Below are 14,521 nucleotides of genomic sequence, written 5' to 3'. Positions count from 1 at the left end.
TATACAATCAATAACAGACAAAGACACCCATCCCATTTCCATCTCGAATATCCAGACTATGGCAGCTGAAGGACGAGACAGAGAGAGACAGAGAGAGAGAGACAGAGAGAGAGAGAGAGACAGAGAGAGAGAGAGAGACAGAGAGAGAGATCGGCTGGCAGCTATTCCAGCTGAGTAAACTTATGCAACAGTGTAATGAAGAGTCTGGCGAAGGACACAAAGCATCATCCAGTCAATCACTGATCGTTATCTTGAAGAGAGCGAATTATTAATTAGCGATAAAGGGGGATAACTTTGTTTGTCGGTTGACAGCCTTTAGATTTTATTGAAAATGCGGAAGTTAAAACTTTGAAACTCTTGTTGGAGTCAAATATTCAAGCAAAAATGAGCTGAGAAAAATAACTGAAAATGGCCAGTGGAATGTACGACATCTGATCAAAAAGTATCGGAACAGGTGATATAAAAAGAAAACTATGACACATATGAATCTGACATTTAATCTCCTTCGAAGTAGTCCCTATCTGAAGCCATGCACTTTATCCAGCAACGTTTCCATTGATGGAAGCATTCCTGGAACTCCTTTATTGGGATAGAGAGCTGCTGCCCCGTCGCATTTTTTTGGATTTCCTCGTCGTCTTAAAATCTTACAGTTCTATATTTAAGAAATGAGGAATTATTTACATTATTTACATTATTTACATTTGACAGATATTTGTCCTCATCTTGTTTGTTGTTACACAACGTTTCGGCTGATATGCCCTCCAGCTTTCATCGGGCGTCTTGAGGAAATTTTGAACCTGGGTTCTCATTCCGAAGGTCTTAAAATCTTGTTGGGGGTCTTCCACTGTGAAGACTGGGCCTTTGGCTTTGGAATCATAGCCATAGAACCACGATTTATCAACTGTTATGACCGTTTTCAAAAAATTTTCGTCTTCCTTGACACAAGGAGATCCTGCCCAGCTGAAACCCGATCTTCTTTACGAGAAGACTATATTCTACACGTTTTACTTCCAAACACTGCTATAAACACCGGAAATAAGCGAAAACGTTATAACATAGTGTGCATGTGTGACAGAGTTCAAGGTCAATCTGTGTCAGGTGGCTTCACTTTGTTACCATAACAACAGTCCCGATACTTTCTGATTGAACCTCGTATTTGAACAACATGGACAAATACAGCTATATGAAATACCATAGAAACTGAATTCTTGATTTATTAATAAATGATGTGTCATAATTAGTCATAATTACCAAATGACAATTATGACCACCTCTACTTGAGAAGGGGAAATAATATCAAGATTCAATAACTCTCCAAAACTGACATGCCACCAAGAAAACAGACAGTCTTATTGTCTGGAGATAAGAGGACATTTTTGGACAGGGTTTTTTCGCTCAAAAGCCCTTGCCAGTCTGACATGTGTCCGGCTTTATGTTTAGTAGCCAAGGGACAGACTCATACAAGAAGAAAAGTAGATTTAAATGAATAGAAAGGTGTGTCAAAGGTATTGGTAGAAAACCTAAGTAATATAATTAATTAAATAAAGTTAGGGATACACGAGTCAAACTGTATAAAAGAACAATGGGTTAGAGACCTAAAAATATGAAAAAAAAAAGACCTTTCCGAGTTCATGAGCGAATTGAGGTGTATATATGGATGATACAATGATTTGAGCCAAGTATAATAATAATAATAATAATAATAATAATGATGATGATGATAATACCCTTCTAATGGAGTATTGACCACAAACAATATTAATATCAACTGCAGCATTTTCCAAGGTGACTCATTTTCTCCTCTAATTGTTTGCATAGCCCTAATACCCCTTACAAGTGAACTTAACGGAACAGCTTATAGGTATAAAATTAGCGACAAGAAAATAAGTCATCTATTTTATATGGATGACGATGGCAAAGACGATAATAAACTCGACGGACTATTACGTACTGTGAAAGCATTCAGTGATGACATCGGGATGGAATTTGGTCTTGAAAAATGTGCCAAGGCAACTTTCCAGAAAGGGAAATTGAACACCTCACATTCAGTGGTGTTAGATGTTGACACAGTTATAAAAGAACTCGAGCAGGAACAAACTTACAAATACATCGGAATAAGTGAGGGCTCTGGCATTCAGCACGCAGCATGAACAGTCCTAAAATCCTATTTGAATGCACGTAACACGGTGTTAGCTATAAATTCCTTAGCAGTTTCAATGTGTTGAACTGGAATATGAGCGAAATAAGGAAGATTGAGAGGAGAATCCGTAAGCTGCTGACTTGCAATAAGATGCATCACCCAAAGGCAGACGCAGATCGTCTTTACCTTACTAGAACCTATTGAGGTCGATCCAGTTTGAAATCTGTGACAAAGACACCACAATTGGACTGGCAAAATATCTTGAAACATATAACGACTGGATGCTAAAACTCGTTGAAAACCACGAGAAACGTAAGAAGCGTCATTCTGTTATGAAGCCAAAAATTTACTAGTGAGTTCATGCATGATACATGTGAGAAAAAGACAGTGTGGGAGAATAAAGAAGGAAAGAAGGAGGTTGAAGATGCTGTAAAACAAGTTTGACAGATGAAAAGGAAGAATGTTTCTCTCATATTTCTGAATTATTTGATTAAATGGAGTGACTGGAGCAGCAAAGAGGATTCCTGAGGTTGCAGAGAAGCCCTCGGTGTCTTTGGATAAAAGAGGGCAGATTTGGTTCGTTGCTGTTATAAGGATGTAAGCGGGGTGATGGTAGAAGGGAGATGACGTTGAAAGCCCTGAAAATCCCGAGACCCTACAAACATCAATGAGGATGTATCCCATAGAATCAGCGAGATGTATCTTCGAACAAAATATATATAGGCGCAGGAGTGGCTGTGTGGTAAGTAGTTTGCTTACCAACCACATGGTTCCGGGTTCAGTCCCACTGCGTGGCACTTTGGGGAAGTGTCTCCTACTATAGCATTGGGCCGACCAAAGCCTTGTGAGTGGATTTGGTAGACGTAAACTGAAAGAAGCCCATCGTATATATGTATATATACATGTGTGTGTGTGTGTGTGTGTGTGTGTTTGTCCCCCAGCATCGCTTGACAACCGATGCTGGTGTGTTTACGTCCCCGTAACTTAGCGGTTCGGCAAAAGAGACCGATAGAATAAGTACTAGGCTAACAAAGAATAAGTCCTGGGGTCGATTTGCTCGACTAAAGGCGGTGCTCCAGCATGGCCACAGTCAAATGACTGAAACAAGTAAAAGAGTAAAAGAGAGAGTATATATATATATATATATATATATATATATATATATATATATATATATATATATATATATGTGTGTGTGTGCGTGTGTATGTGTGTGTGTGTGCGTGTGTATGTATATATGCATATATATATATTAACTAAGAGCAGGTGTGTTTGAAAAGGTTAATCGAAAACGCTCACACATGAGAGAAAAGGTTAGTAACATCCTGGTAAAAGATTTTATAACTTATTTAAAAAGTAATTTTTAAAAAAAACCTTTATACTTAAAAACTCTACTCAATAATTTTTCACAAAGACTTTCAAACATATATATATATGTATATGTGTGTGTGTGTGTGTGTGTGTGTGTGTGTGTGTATACACATGTATGTATGTTCTACACACACACACACACACATATATATGAATATACATGTTAAAAAGAGAGAGAGGGAGAGAGACCGAGGGAGAGAGAGAGAGAGAGAACGAGAGAAAAAGAGAGAATGAGAGAGAGAGAGAGAGAGAGAGAGAGAGAGAGAGAGAATGAAGGAGGCCTCTGGTTGTTAGATCTCATAAAAATAGCAATCAGATCTCTTGCAAATCAAACCTTACCTCGACCTGCTAGAAATAGCAGTCAAATCTCCCTCAAATTGAAAGGACCTTACGTGCATAAAATAGGAAGTTTTATATCAAACTTTGTTTTGGACGTATTTCTGTAGATTCTGTGCAGCGGAATCGAAACCTGAACGACACATTTGCAAAATCGAACTTCTTAATTATACATCCATGCCTACGTCTACCTTGACTGTGTGTACTATGCATGAATAAAAGTTGGGGTGTGGGGGTGGAAATGGAGTTGATTAAAGGTCTGAAGAAGGGCAGGGCTTAACAACAACAACAGCAACAAGACACAGCAACGGCGACAAGACACAGCAACAGCAACAGTAACAACAAAAGCCAAAATAGGAGCAATGGCAACAACAAACAACAGCCGCAACAACAACAACAATACCACCGGCAACAACAAAAACAACAGCAACAAATATAACCACCACCACCACCACCACCACCGCCGCCGCCGCCGCCGCCGCCGCCGCCAATACCACCAATATACAAGAATGTTATGACCATCACTACTTACCTTTGTGCGTGTTTCCGAGATTGTCTTTGTCTGGCCAAGCAAATTTTTTCTTGAGAGCTTTGACGTTGATTTTGTGTTCAGCGATCGATTCCTGGGCCAACTTGATTTTACCATTGGCGTCGATGACTTTTAGAAACAGTTCGTGGTTATCCTTCTTGAGTTTGTTAATTTGCAGACCAAGAATAGTTAATCCTCGTTTCCAGTAACCTTTGCATTGGTAACGCTTCTCTTCGACGCTAAATACGTCTACACACGGCTCAAGCGTTGTAGTGGTAATTATCTTAGGTGTTGTGGTGATAACTACTTTTGGAGTGGTTGTAGTAACTATTTTAGGTGTTGTAGTGGTAACTACCTTTGGTGTTGTAGTGGTAACTACCTTTGGTGTTGTAGTGGTAACTACCTTTGGGGTGGTTGTAATAACGACCTTTGGGGCAGCGGTAGTAACCTTCTTCGGAGCTTTCGTACCTCTCCTACGCGGCTTCTTCGGTTTCCTTCTAGGTTTTTTCTTCGGTTTTTTGGGACTTTTCGTGCCACGTTTCGGAGCATCGGTCGTCACTGCTGCTGCTGATGGTTGCGCTGTAGCTACGCCGGCGTCATTCTCGGGTAGAGCTACTGGGGCATCAGTTTTTTTCTCAACTGGTTCATCAGATTCCGGTTCGGGTATTGATACCGGATCGACTTTTGGGTCCACTTTTCCAAGTTCACTTTCTTCTTTTTCTTCTGCCTCGGCCGCTTTTTTATCTTTTTCTTTCTCTACTTCTACGGCCTTTTCTTCTTTTTTATCTTCTTCAACGGCCTTTTCCTCTTTTTCTTCTGCTTTTTTATCTTCTTTTTCTACTTCTACTGCCTTTTCTTCTTTTTCTTCTTCTATTTCTTCTGCTTTTTTATCTTCTTTTTCTACTTCTACCGCCTTTTCTTCTTTTTCTTCCGCTTTTTTATCTTCTTCTTTTTCTACTTCTGCGGCCTTTTCTTCTTTTTCTTCTATTTCTTCCGCTTTTTTATCTTCTTCTTTTTCTACTTCTGCGGCCTTTTCTTCTTTTTTTTCTTCTATTTCTTCCGCTTTTTTGTCTTCTTTTTCTACTTCTACAGCTTTTTCTTCTATTTCTTCTTCGTCTACTTCTGTTTTTTTATCTCCTTCTATATCTACTTCAACTGTTTCTTTTATTTCTGTTATCTCTTCTTCTTTTTCTTCGGCCACCGCTTCTGCTACTTCTTCTTCTTCTTCTTCTTCTTCTTCTTCTTCTTCTTCTTCTTCTTCTTCTTCTTCTTCTTCCGATTCTTCTGTTTCTCTCACTGCTTCATTTTCTTCAGCCGATTCTTCTTTGACCTCCTCTGTTTCTTCTTTTTCTTCATCTTTCTCCTCTTCACTTTCTACTTTCGCCTCTTTCTTTTCTTCATTAGATTCCGTCACTCCAATATCTCCATTTGTCTGCAACGGTGCACCATCTAACGAAGCCCCAGTGGGAATAACGTCCGGCTCAACATTTTCAGGTCCGGGGGTTATTATCGATTCCGAAGTACCCAAAACATCCTGTGAATAACTAAATTGGGGGGTTATCAAAAAAATCAACGCAACGCAAACTAGTTGCCAAAAACTAAAGCAGAACCGCATATCTATCACAGACATAAGCTTTCGAAATCCACCGCCGGCCACCACACCACCATTGAGCTATAACAGCCGCCGGTTTTGACTAACAAAAGATGGCAGCACAAGGGAAAAAAGACCACGCCCTTCTTATGCATGAAAGCGCGAAACACGTGTAAGAGGGTTGGACCAATAAGAGGGCGGAGTTTTATTCCATGAAGAATTATAAGAGCAAGAATGAAAAACAATCAGCAGCCCTTTCTTGGATATATATTAAATAAGTTTAGGGCGGGGTTTTGCAAAAGCGCAAGGGAAAAGATAAAGAAAAAATAATAAATTAATAAATTGTTTATTTTGCTGATATAGGCGCATGCATGGTTAAGAAACTCGCTTTGTAATCACTTGGTTTCAGGTTCGGTCCTACTGCGCGGTACTTTGGGCGATTGGTTCTTCTAGGCATATGAGTGGGTTTGGTAAACGGTAACAGGAGCCGCACGCGCACATATTTGCACGGACACACACACGCGTGTGCGCGTGCTTACAGACACGCTCACATGCACATTCATACACACACACACACACACAAACACACACAGACTCACACACAAGCATTCACACTCATATACGCGCATGCACGCGCGCGCACACACGTACACACTCATACAACCATTGAACTCGTACAAGCACACACATTCACGCACAAACATACAAGTCATACAGGCATATATACTCATTCATACATTTATTTACGCACATATTTACATACCCATACACACACACACACACACACACACACACACACACGCATAAACACACACACACACACAATCAACTCCTTCTTCGGAACTTTAACGACCCTGAATTTTAACAGTTGATACGACAGACACCATATTTTCTCTTAAAAACTAATTTCTTTAATTTAGTTAAACATCTTATTAATATGTACATCTTTCTTTTCAGAGTTATGAATGTGTGTGTGTGTCTGTGTGTGTGTGTGTGTGTGTGCACCACACTACATAACTAAATGTCACTTCAGTTGAAAGCGATTGTGTTGCAGAGATGAAAAGGTAGGCTACGGGTTAGTTTGAGGGAAATTTTTCTGTTATTTCTAGTAAGTCGAAAAGACAATAAACAGGTTACTTCACCGCTTCCTTTTCACTTCGATTCTTTCACCATTTCCAAAGAAACAGTTTTGAAGGTAAACAACAATAAAAGTTTAAAAAAAAAAGAAGCTAAAACGGCGCTCACCTGACAGTTCTCCAGGTACTGTTATATTAATCACATTCAGGTAGGTGTCGTCCGGTAAAACTGAGACAGACGGTCCTCGGAAGTCCTTCCATATTTGAGAAATATCTTCTTTCAGGTTTTGGCTTTCTTCTTCTTGTTTAATGATATCGTCAATTGCTTTCATATTGCCGGCAACGCCTTCGATGGTCTCTTCCAGAACTTTGATTTCGTCATCCCGGATTTTGGGGCAGACTGTGTCCAGTCTCCGGAGAAGGTTATTAAGTCTGCAAGGTTGTAGGCCACCTGTTTTTTCTTCGCTGGAATTATCATCTTCTTCACTACTGTCATCATCGTCGCTATCATCGTCATCGTCATCGTCATCATCGTCTTCTTCAGAGGAATCGCTACCTGCGTCGGCTTCTTTGCCGGCTACTTTCGTAAGGAAATCGTCATCTTCAGCAGAAACTGTCCCCAACAGGGCGACAACAATGAACATCAGCGATCCCAGAAGCAGGAAAAGCGAAAAAGACCTTCGCGACATTTCACTTTTTTAAAAAATTGTTGTTGTTGTTATTATTATTATTATTTGTTTTACCAGTTTTATTCTCCTTGCTGTGTAAAGTGGGTTTGTTTAGTGTAGCCGGCTCTAGCTAGCCAGGTTTCGAATTGGTAGAACAGAAGGCAAGGGCTGAGCTAGGCAGACCGGCAACAAGACAAATCCTACGGACGTACAGGCAGACTGGCGGACAGACAGACACGAAATCTGATTGGCTGGCTGTTTGGCTGGTTGGTTGGTTGGTTGGTTGGTTTCAGAGTTTTTGGCACACAACACAAACTACCCACCCCCGCTCCTCCACCGTCACCTACTTCCAGCATCCTCAAGACCGCCTGTCTTCTTCCCGCCCACCGTTAATTCATAGTTACTTTCAGATCCTTTATCAATCGCCGTCTATCACAATCAATCCCCACCTGTCAGAATCAGTCTCATCTGTCAGTCATAACTCTACCTACTTTTGGTTTTGCCTGCAACACCCAGTTTTCCACATCACTGTGCCTCAACATGGCCGCTTCATCTGCTAGAAATAACAGTAAGATTCCCTTACGGTCTTAAAAATATAAAACTAAAAATGTAAAAACAAAAAACAAAAAAGATATATGGCTAAGATCGCTTTGCAACCGCATAGTTTCAGGTTCAGTCCCACTGCGCGGCACCTTGGGCAAGTATCTTTTACGATAGCCCTGGGCCAAATAAATCTTTGTGAGTGAATATGGTAAATGGAAACTGTGCAGAAACCCAGCATATATAAAAAATGCATATGTATGTGTCTGTGTTCTTGTGTCTGTCTCCCCCATACCGCTTGAAACCAATGTTGGTTTGTTTACATCCCAATAAATTGGCGCTGCGGCGAAGGATAGTTGAAAATCAAGTACTAGATTTAAATAAGTCCTGGGGTCAGTTTGTGCGAATGAAACACTTCAAGATCGTGCCCCAGCATGGCCTCAATTCATAACATAAAATAATATGAATTTAAATAAACATTACCGTCGTCATTTTAAGGGGCCATGGATAAAATGATTTTCATCGTAATTCGATGGCAGCGGGTTGGTGCCCTTCTTTGTGATATAACACCCAGTCCCGGGGCCGTGTAAAACCTGGGCACCATTTTCCCCTTCACATGGCTTGAAAAATATTCTTTTCTACTCTAGGTACAAAACACGAAATGTTGGGGGATGGGGCCAGTCGATTAGATCAGGGGTTTTCAAACTTTTTGACTTGCGGACCCCTTTATATTTCAGGCTTTACCTTAGGGACCCCCTTATAAACGCTTATGAAATTTATACAAAAATATTTGCTTAAAATAACATATATTTTTACATTTATTTATTTAACAGTATTTAACAAATAGGTTTATTGTCAATTAAAAGATTTCGATTAAAAAACATATATAAAATCAAATTGCCCATAAAAAGTATCTGCTGTCTACGGACCCCCTGTGGTCCGCGGACCACAGTTTGAAAACCCCTGGATTGGATCGAACTCAGTACGCAACTGGTATTTAATTTATTGACCCGGAAAGAATGAAAGGTAAAGTCGACCTCGGCGGAATTTGAACTCAGAACGTAACGGCAGACGAAATACCGCTAAGCATTTCGCCCGGCGTGCTAACGTTTCTGTCAACTTGCCGCCTTGTGGCTTGAAAAATATTATTACTGGAATGGTCAAGGGTGGAACCTTATTTTTTTTTTTTTTTCAATCATAAGTTTGTTGTTTAATGTGAGTCGACCTGGGGTTAAACAACAATTACAACAACATACGGAAACACAAATACACACTATAAATGCACACGCACAAACACGTGCACACACACACACACTCACACGTGCGCGCGTACAGCTTCCAAACGACTATACAGAAATCAATCGTTCGACTTTAGCAAAAGTAACTCTGTCATTCTTTTTAGGGGTCGATAAAAGAAATTACCTTCCACTTGTCACCTCCAGCCCCCTCCCCTTCCAAAACCTAGAACCTTCTTTCTATGTGAGATATCATTATTACCACGGCTGCGGGTGGACAGAAACACCAGTATATCGGTTTATGTATGTATGCATGTGTGTATACATATATATAAATATAAATATAGACAGACAGACAGACAGACAGATAGACAGACAGATATGCATTTATGAATGCGTGCCTGTGAGTGTGTATATACAGCGAATGACGTTTGTGTAAAGTTGTACATGTATGTGTAAATAGACAAATAATTGTTCTGCCTCATGTTACACAAACTTCCTTCTTACTCCGATCGTCAGAAATACTGTGAAGCAGCGACCGACCAGTTGAACACGTGCAACACATACCTAACGACGCTGTTGTTCACCATCTCCAATACAGAGCAAAAATAATAATAATATATGTATATATTTGAAATGAAACTTACCTTCGACTTTTGCTCCTACTTTGTTTAAAATATGACCTGTAATGCCGATGGTCTCGTGGACATGGGCCATTCCTGGGAAAAATAATCCCATATTCCAACGATTCAATTCTTCAGACATTTTTTTTTCTTCGTCATGAAGATTTTTTAAAATTTCCTCAAATTTTTCAAATTTCAGTTTCAGAGCACGGTTCTTCTTTACCAGATGGTCAACATACCAATTAAGATCGACAATTCTTCGATCTGCTTCAGGTAGCCAGGTAAGACTAGCCGAACCAGATTTTATAGAGATGGGGAGAGTTTCGGGGTCGACGGTCGTCTCGGGTTCGGGTTGGGGTTCAGGTTCGGCTTTTCCTGCGGCTACAGGTTTTGGTAAAGGAATGATTGGTTGGGAATCATTTGATGTTCCTACTGCATCTTCCGATGGGTCAACCGGAGCTGTACTTGTGGTCGACAGACAGACTATCAAAAACAAAGCAAAAACACCAAAGAAAGCCGCTTTCATGTTTGTTCTCCTTTCTTTCCGTTGATTCAGAGAGCAGCAGACGACAATACAACAACAGCAGCTGCCAAACCTCGCCGAAAATTTCTCCAACGAACTTGGCGAGTGTTTTCAGACAGAACAAACGAAATGGGGTGGGGACAACTTTGTAACTGCCTGCTCCCCTTCACGAAGCAAATGGCCTCGTTTGCCGGCGACTGTTTACCCAGCAGTTCCTGTGTTAAGTCGTTTAGAACAGCCATCGCCAAAAAAGCATCAGTGAATATACCCCATGTGTTCTTCAATAACTATTTCTTTTTAGGAAAATATGTCGTTATATGCTTTATAAGAAGAATTATTTTATAATTATCATATCATATATTATCTTTAATTTCAGTCGTTAGACAGAAGCCATGCTAGGGAACCGCTTGGAAGAATTTTAGGCAGAAAAATTGACTGAACCGCTAAGATACGGGGATCTAGCACGAAGACAAACACACACACACACACACATATATATATATATATATATATATATATATATATATATATGTGTGTGTGTGTGTGTGTGTGTAAAAGGTCGAAGAGGAACACACGAGTAGATATATATATGGAAAAAAAAGTCAAGGTAGAAAATGCTAAAATACTTTTATAAAAAAAACATTTCAGTACCGGTTTCGATCCTTGAGATCTTTTCAACTGTAAATATGGATAACAAATTTTGGCAAATTTAAATGAAAAGTCTTTTTAAAAACATATTTGCACAGTATTCGAATACAAGGGGCATTTCCCTTGTTTCTGCCTGTCTCTGTTTCTCTTGTTAACTCTTGAGGGTTCGAGGTCGTTGCTTTTTATGATGGTGTGTGTTTGGAGGATTAAGTTCATTCTGTGGTCCTTTTTTAGTTGGGGAATGTTTTGAAGGTTGGTGTCGAAGGTTTCATTGTTAAGAAGGTTGTATGTGGAAATATATATATATATATATATATATATATATATATATATATATATATATATATATATATATATATATACATACATACGTATAATGGACTTCTTTCAGTTTCCTTCTGCCAAGTCCGCTCATAAGGTCTTGGTCGGCTTCAAGCTATTATAGAAGACACCCAATGTGCCATGCAGTGGGACTGAACCCGAAACCATGTGACTGGAAAGCAAACGTCTTACCACGCACCCACGGCTGCGCCCATTTAGGGGGAAATTTACGAAGATAAAAAAAAAGACCAAACATCTCGCTTTGCAAACACGTGTTTTGGGGGTTCAGACCCATTGCGTGGCACCTCAGGCAAATGTTTCCTTGGCCGAACATTTCCTTGTGAGTGAATTTTATAGATGAAAACTGTATAGAAGCCTGTTGTATACATCAGTGTGTATCTTTCTGTCAATGCTCGTTCCTCTCCTAACGTTCGATAACCGGTGCAGGTTTGTTTACGTCCCCGAAACCAAATGGTTCGGCCTAGGAGAGAGGAACCAATAGAATAACTACCAAAATTTAAAAATAAGTCCTGGGGTCGATTTGTTTGACTAAAACCTCTCAAGGCCGTGCCCCAGCATGGCCGCAGTCAAATGATAAAAGATTCTGTAGAATCTATTTCATAAACAGGAAGAGTCAAAGTGTAATTTCTTTAAGGTTCCATCGCCATCTGTGATGGTAATTGGGGGAATATTAAAACCGATCTCATTACTAAGCTTTTACCTTCTACCTGTTTCAGTTATTAGAATGCGGCCATGCTGGGGCACCACCTTAAAAAATTTTTTAGTCGAATTTATCGACCCCATTACTAAATTTTTAAAAGCCTGGTACTTATTCTATTGAATCCTTTTACCGAACCGCTAAGTTATGGGGACATAAACACACCAAGTAGTAGACACACACACAGACACGCACACACGATAGGCTTCTTTCAGTCTCCGTCTACCAAATCCACTGATGAGGCTTCGGTCGGCCTGAGGCTCTAGTAGAAGGCATTCGCCCCAGGTGCCATACAGTGGGATTGAACTTGGAACCATGTGGTAGGGAAGCAAGCTTCTTACCAAACAGCTACGCCTTGAGAAGAACCTTATTTTGTTGATACTGGAAGCATAAAAGATAAAAATTTTCTCAGCGTAATTTGAACCCAGAAACAGGGCCTATGAAAGCGGGTTTCAGTCAGTACACCGTTTCGGATTTTGTGACGATCTGTTGGGTTTCTACTCCCGCCAAAAAAGGAAAGAAAAGCAAAAAAATCCATAATCTTTGAATCTTGAGAGCTATTCCATTCTAGTACCCTCTAGTCCTGGGGCCCGAATGGAGTTTTGTTCCGTCTTGCCAAATTTCTCTCGGTTTGATTTGAACTTAGAACGTAAAGGGTATTGACTAAACACCGCTAGTATTTAGTCCGACCGATGCTCTACCGATTTGACCACGGTGATTGCCTCTGTGCTACCACTTCTAATTTCTCAAAAATTTAATTCAATTTAAAAATACAGTAAAACCTCGCAGTACGTGTGCCCCATTGCACGAGTAATTTTCTGTACGAGCTGAGACTCGTGCGAACTTTTGTCCTGAAGTACGAGCAGAAATCCGCAGTACGAGCGAACAGATCGTCTCATCTTTAAGGTAATTCAGTTAATAAAACCAGTTTATATATTTCTTTTGCATTCTCTTTTTTTATAATTGTCATTTTACCTGTAACTACACCTTTTCTGTTTTTAAAACCCATAAAAAAGATTATTTTTGAGTGGCTTTTGAGGGGCTGGAACGGATTAATTATATTTTAGTTAATTTCAATGGGGAAAACTGATTTGTAAAACGAGTAAATCATAAGACGAGCTCGGTCATGGAACGAATTGAACTCGTACTGCCGAGGTATCACTGTATATTAAATTAAAATCAATTTTCGAATTAATATTTTCACATAAATTAGGGCGGCGAGTTGGCAGCTTCGTTAGGACGCCGGTCAAAATGCTTAACGGTATTTCGTCCGTCTTCACGTTCTGAGATTAAATTCCTCCAAGGTCGACTTTACCTATCATCCTTTCGGAGTCGATAAAATAAGTACCAGTTGAGTTCTGAGGTAAATGTAATCGATCTATCCTTCCCCTGAAATTGCTGGCCTCGGGCCAACATTTGACACCAATATTTTCTCATGGGTTTGTAAGAAGGCGCAGGCATGGCTGTGTGGTTTAGAAACACGTTTGGCAACCAAATGGTTTCCGGTTCAGTCCTGTGCTACACCTTGGGCAAATGACTTCTATTGTAGCCCAAGGCTGACCAATACCTTGTGAGTGAATTTGGTAGGTGGAAACTGTATGAAAGCCTTTCAGTGTGTGTGTTTGTGTATATTAACCATATATACTGTATATATGTATACTGCATATATGTCTTTTACTTGTTTCAGTCATTAGACTGCGACCATGCAGGGGCACCGCCTTGAAGAATATTTAGTAATGGTACTCGTTCAATCGGTATCCTTTACCGAACCGCTGGTTACGGGAACGTAAACACAACAGCATATGTTGTCAAGCCGTCGTGGGGACACACACACACTCATATATATACTACTCTGATCAATAAGTATCCGGACTGTTGGTATAGAAACGAAGCTAAAGCATGCAGAATGAAACCGCCTGGTACAGATTGACCTTGAACTCTGCTGTGCATGCGCACTAAGTTTTAACGTTCTAGCTCACTTCTGCTGTTTACAGCAGTCTTAGAAGGAAGGTGTGTTGCGTGTGATCGTCGCGTTGACTATGACAGAGAGAGTTGAGCGGAAAATCTGAATCAAAGTTTGCCAAAAGCTTGGCGATACTTGCTCAGAGGCCTACGCAAATTTTCAAAAAGTTTTCATCGTTCTCGACACAATCAAAGAAATCTTGTGCAACTGAAACTCGAGTGTCTTTTTGGTCAGCTGAA

At 40.1% G+C, this 14,521-nt stretch overlaps 1 protein-coding gene across 1 annotated transcript in view; it reads right to left on the bottom strand.

Annotated features, from left to right (window-relative positions):
* Window positions 1–6,072, bottom strand: part of LOC106867244 (uncharacterized) — a 25,773-nt gene extending 19,701 nt beyond the window's left edge. The window contains exon 1 of the mRNA XM_052965908.2: window positions 4,380–6,072. Coding sequence (XP_052821868.2) covers window positions 4,380–6,006 — 1,627 coding nt within the window. The 5' untranslated portion in view covers window positions 6,007–6,072. The remainder of the gene's footprint in view (window positions 1–4,379) is intronic.
* Between the last annotated feature and the right edge of the window lie 8,449 nt (window positions 6,073–14,521).

Source organism: Octopus bimaculoides, chromosome 2, assembly GCF_046866305.1.
Source record: "Octopus bimaculoides isolate indiv1 chromosome 2, ASM4686630v1, whole genome shotgun sequence".
NCBI lineage: Eukaryota > Metazoa > Mollusca > Cephalopoda > Octopoda > Octopodidae > Octopus > Octopus bimaculoides.
Note: the sequence above shows the minus strand (reverse complement) of the source record. Positions and strands in the feature narration are given on the sequence as shown.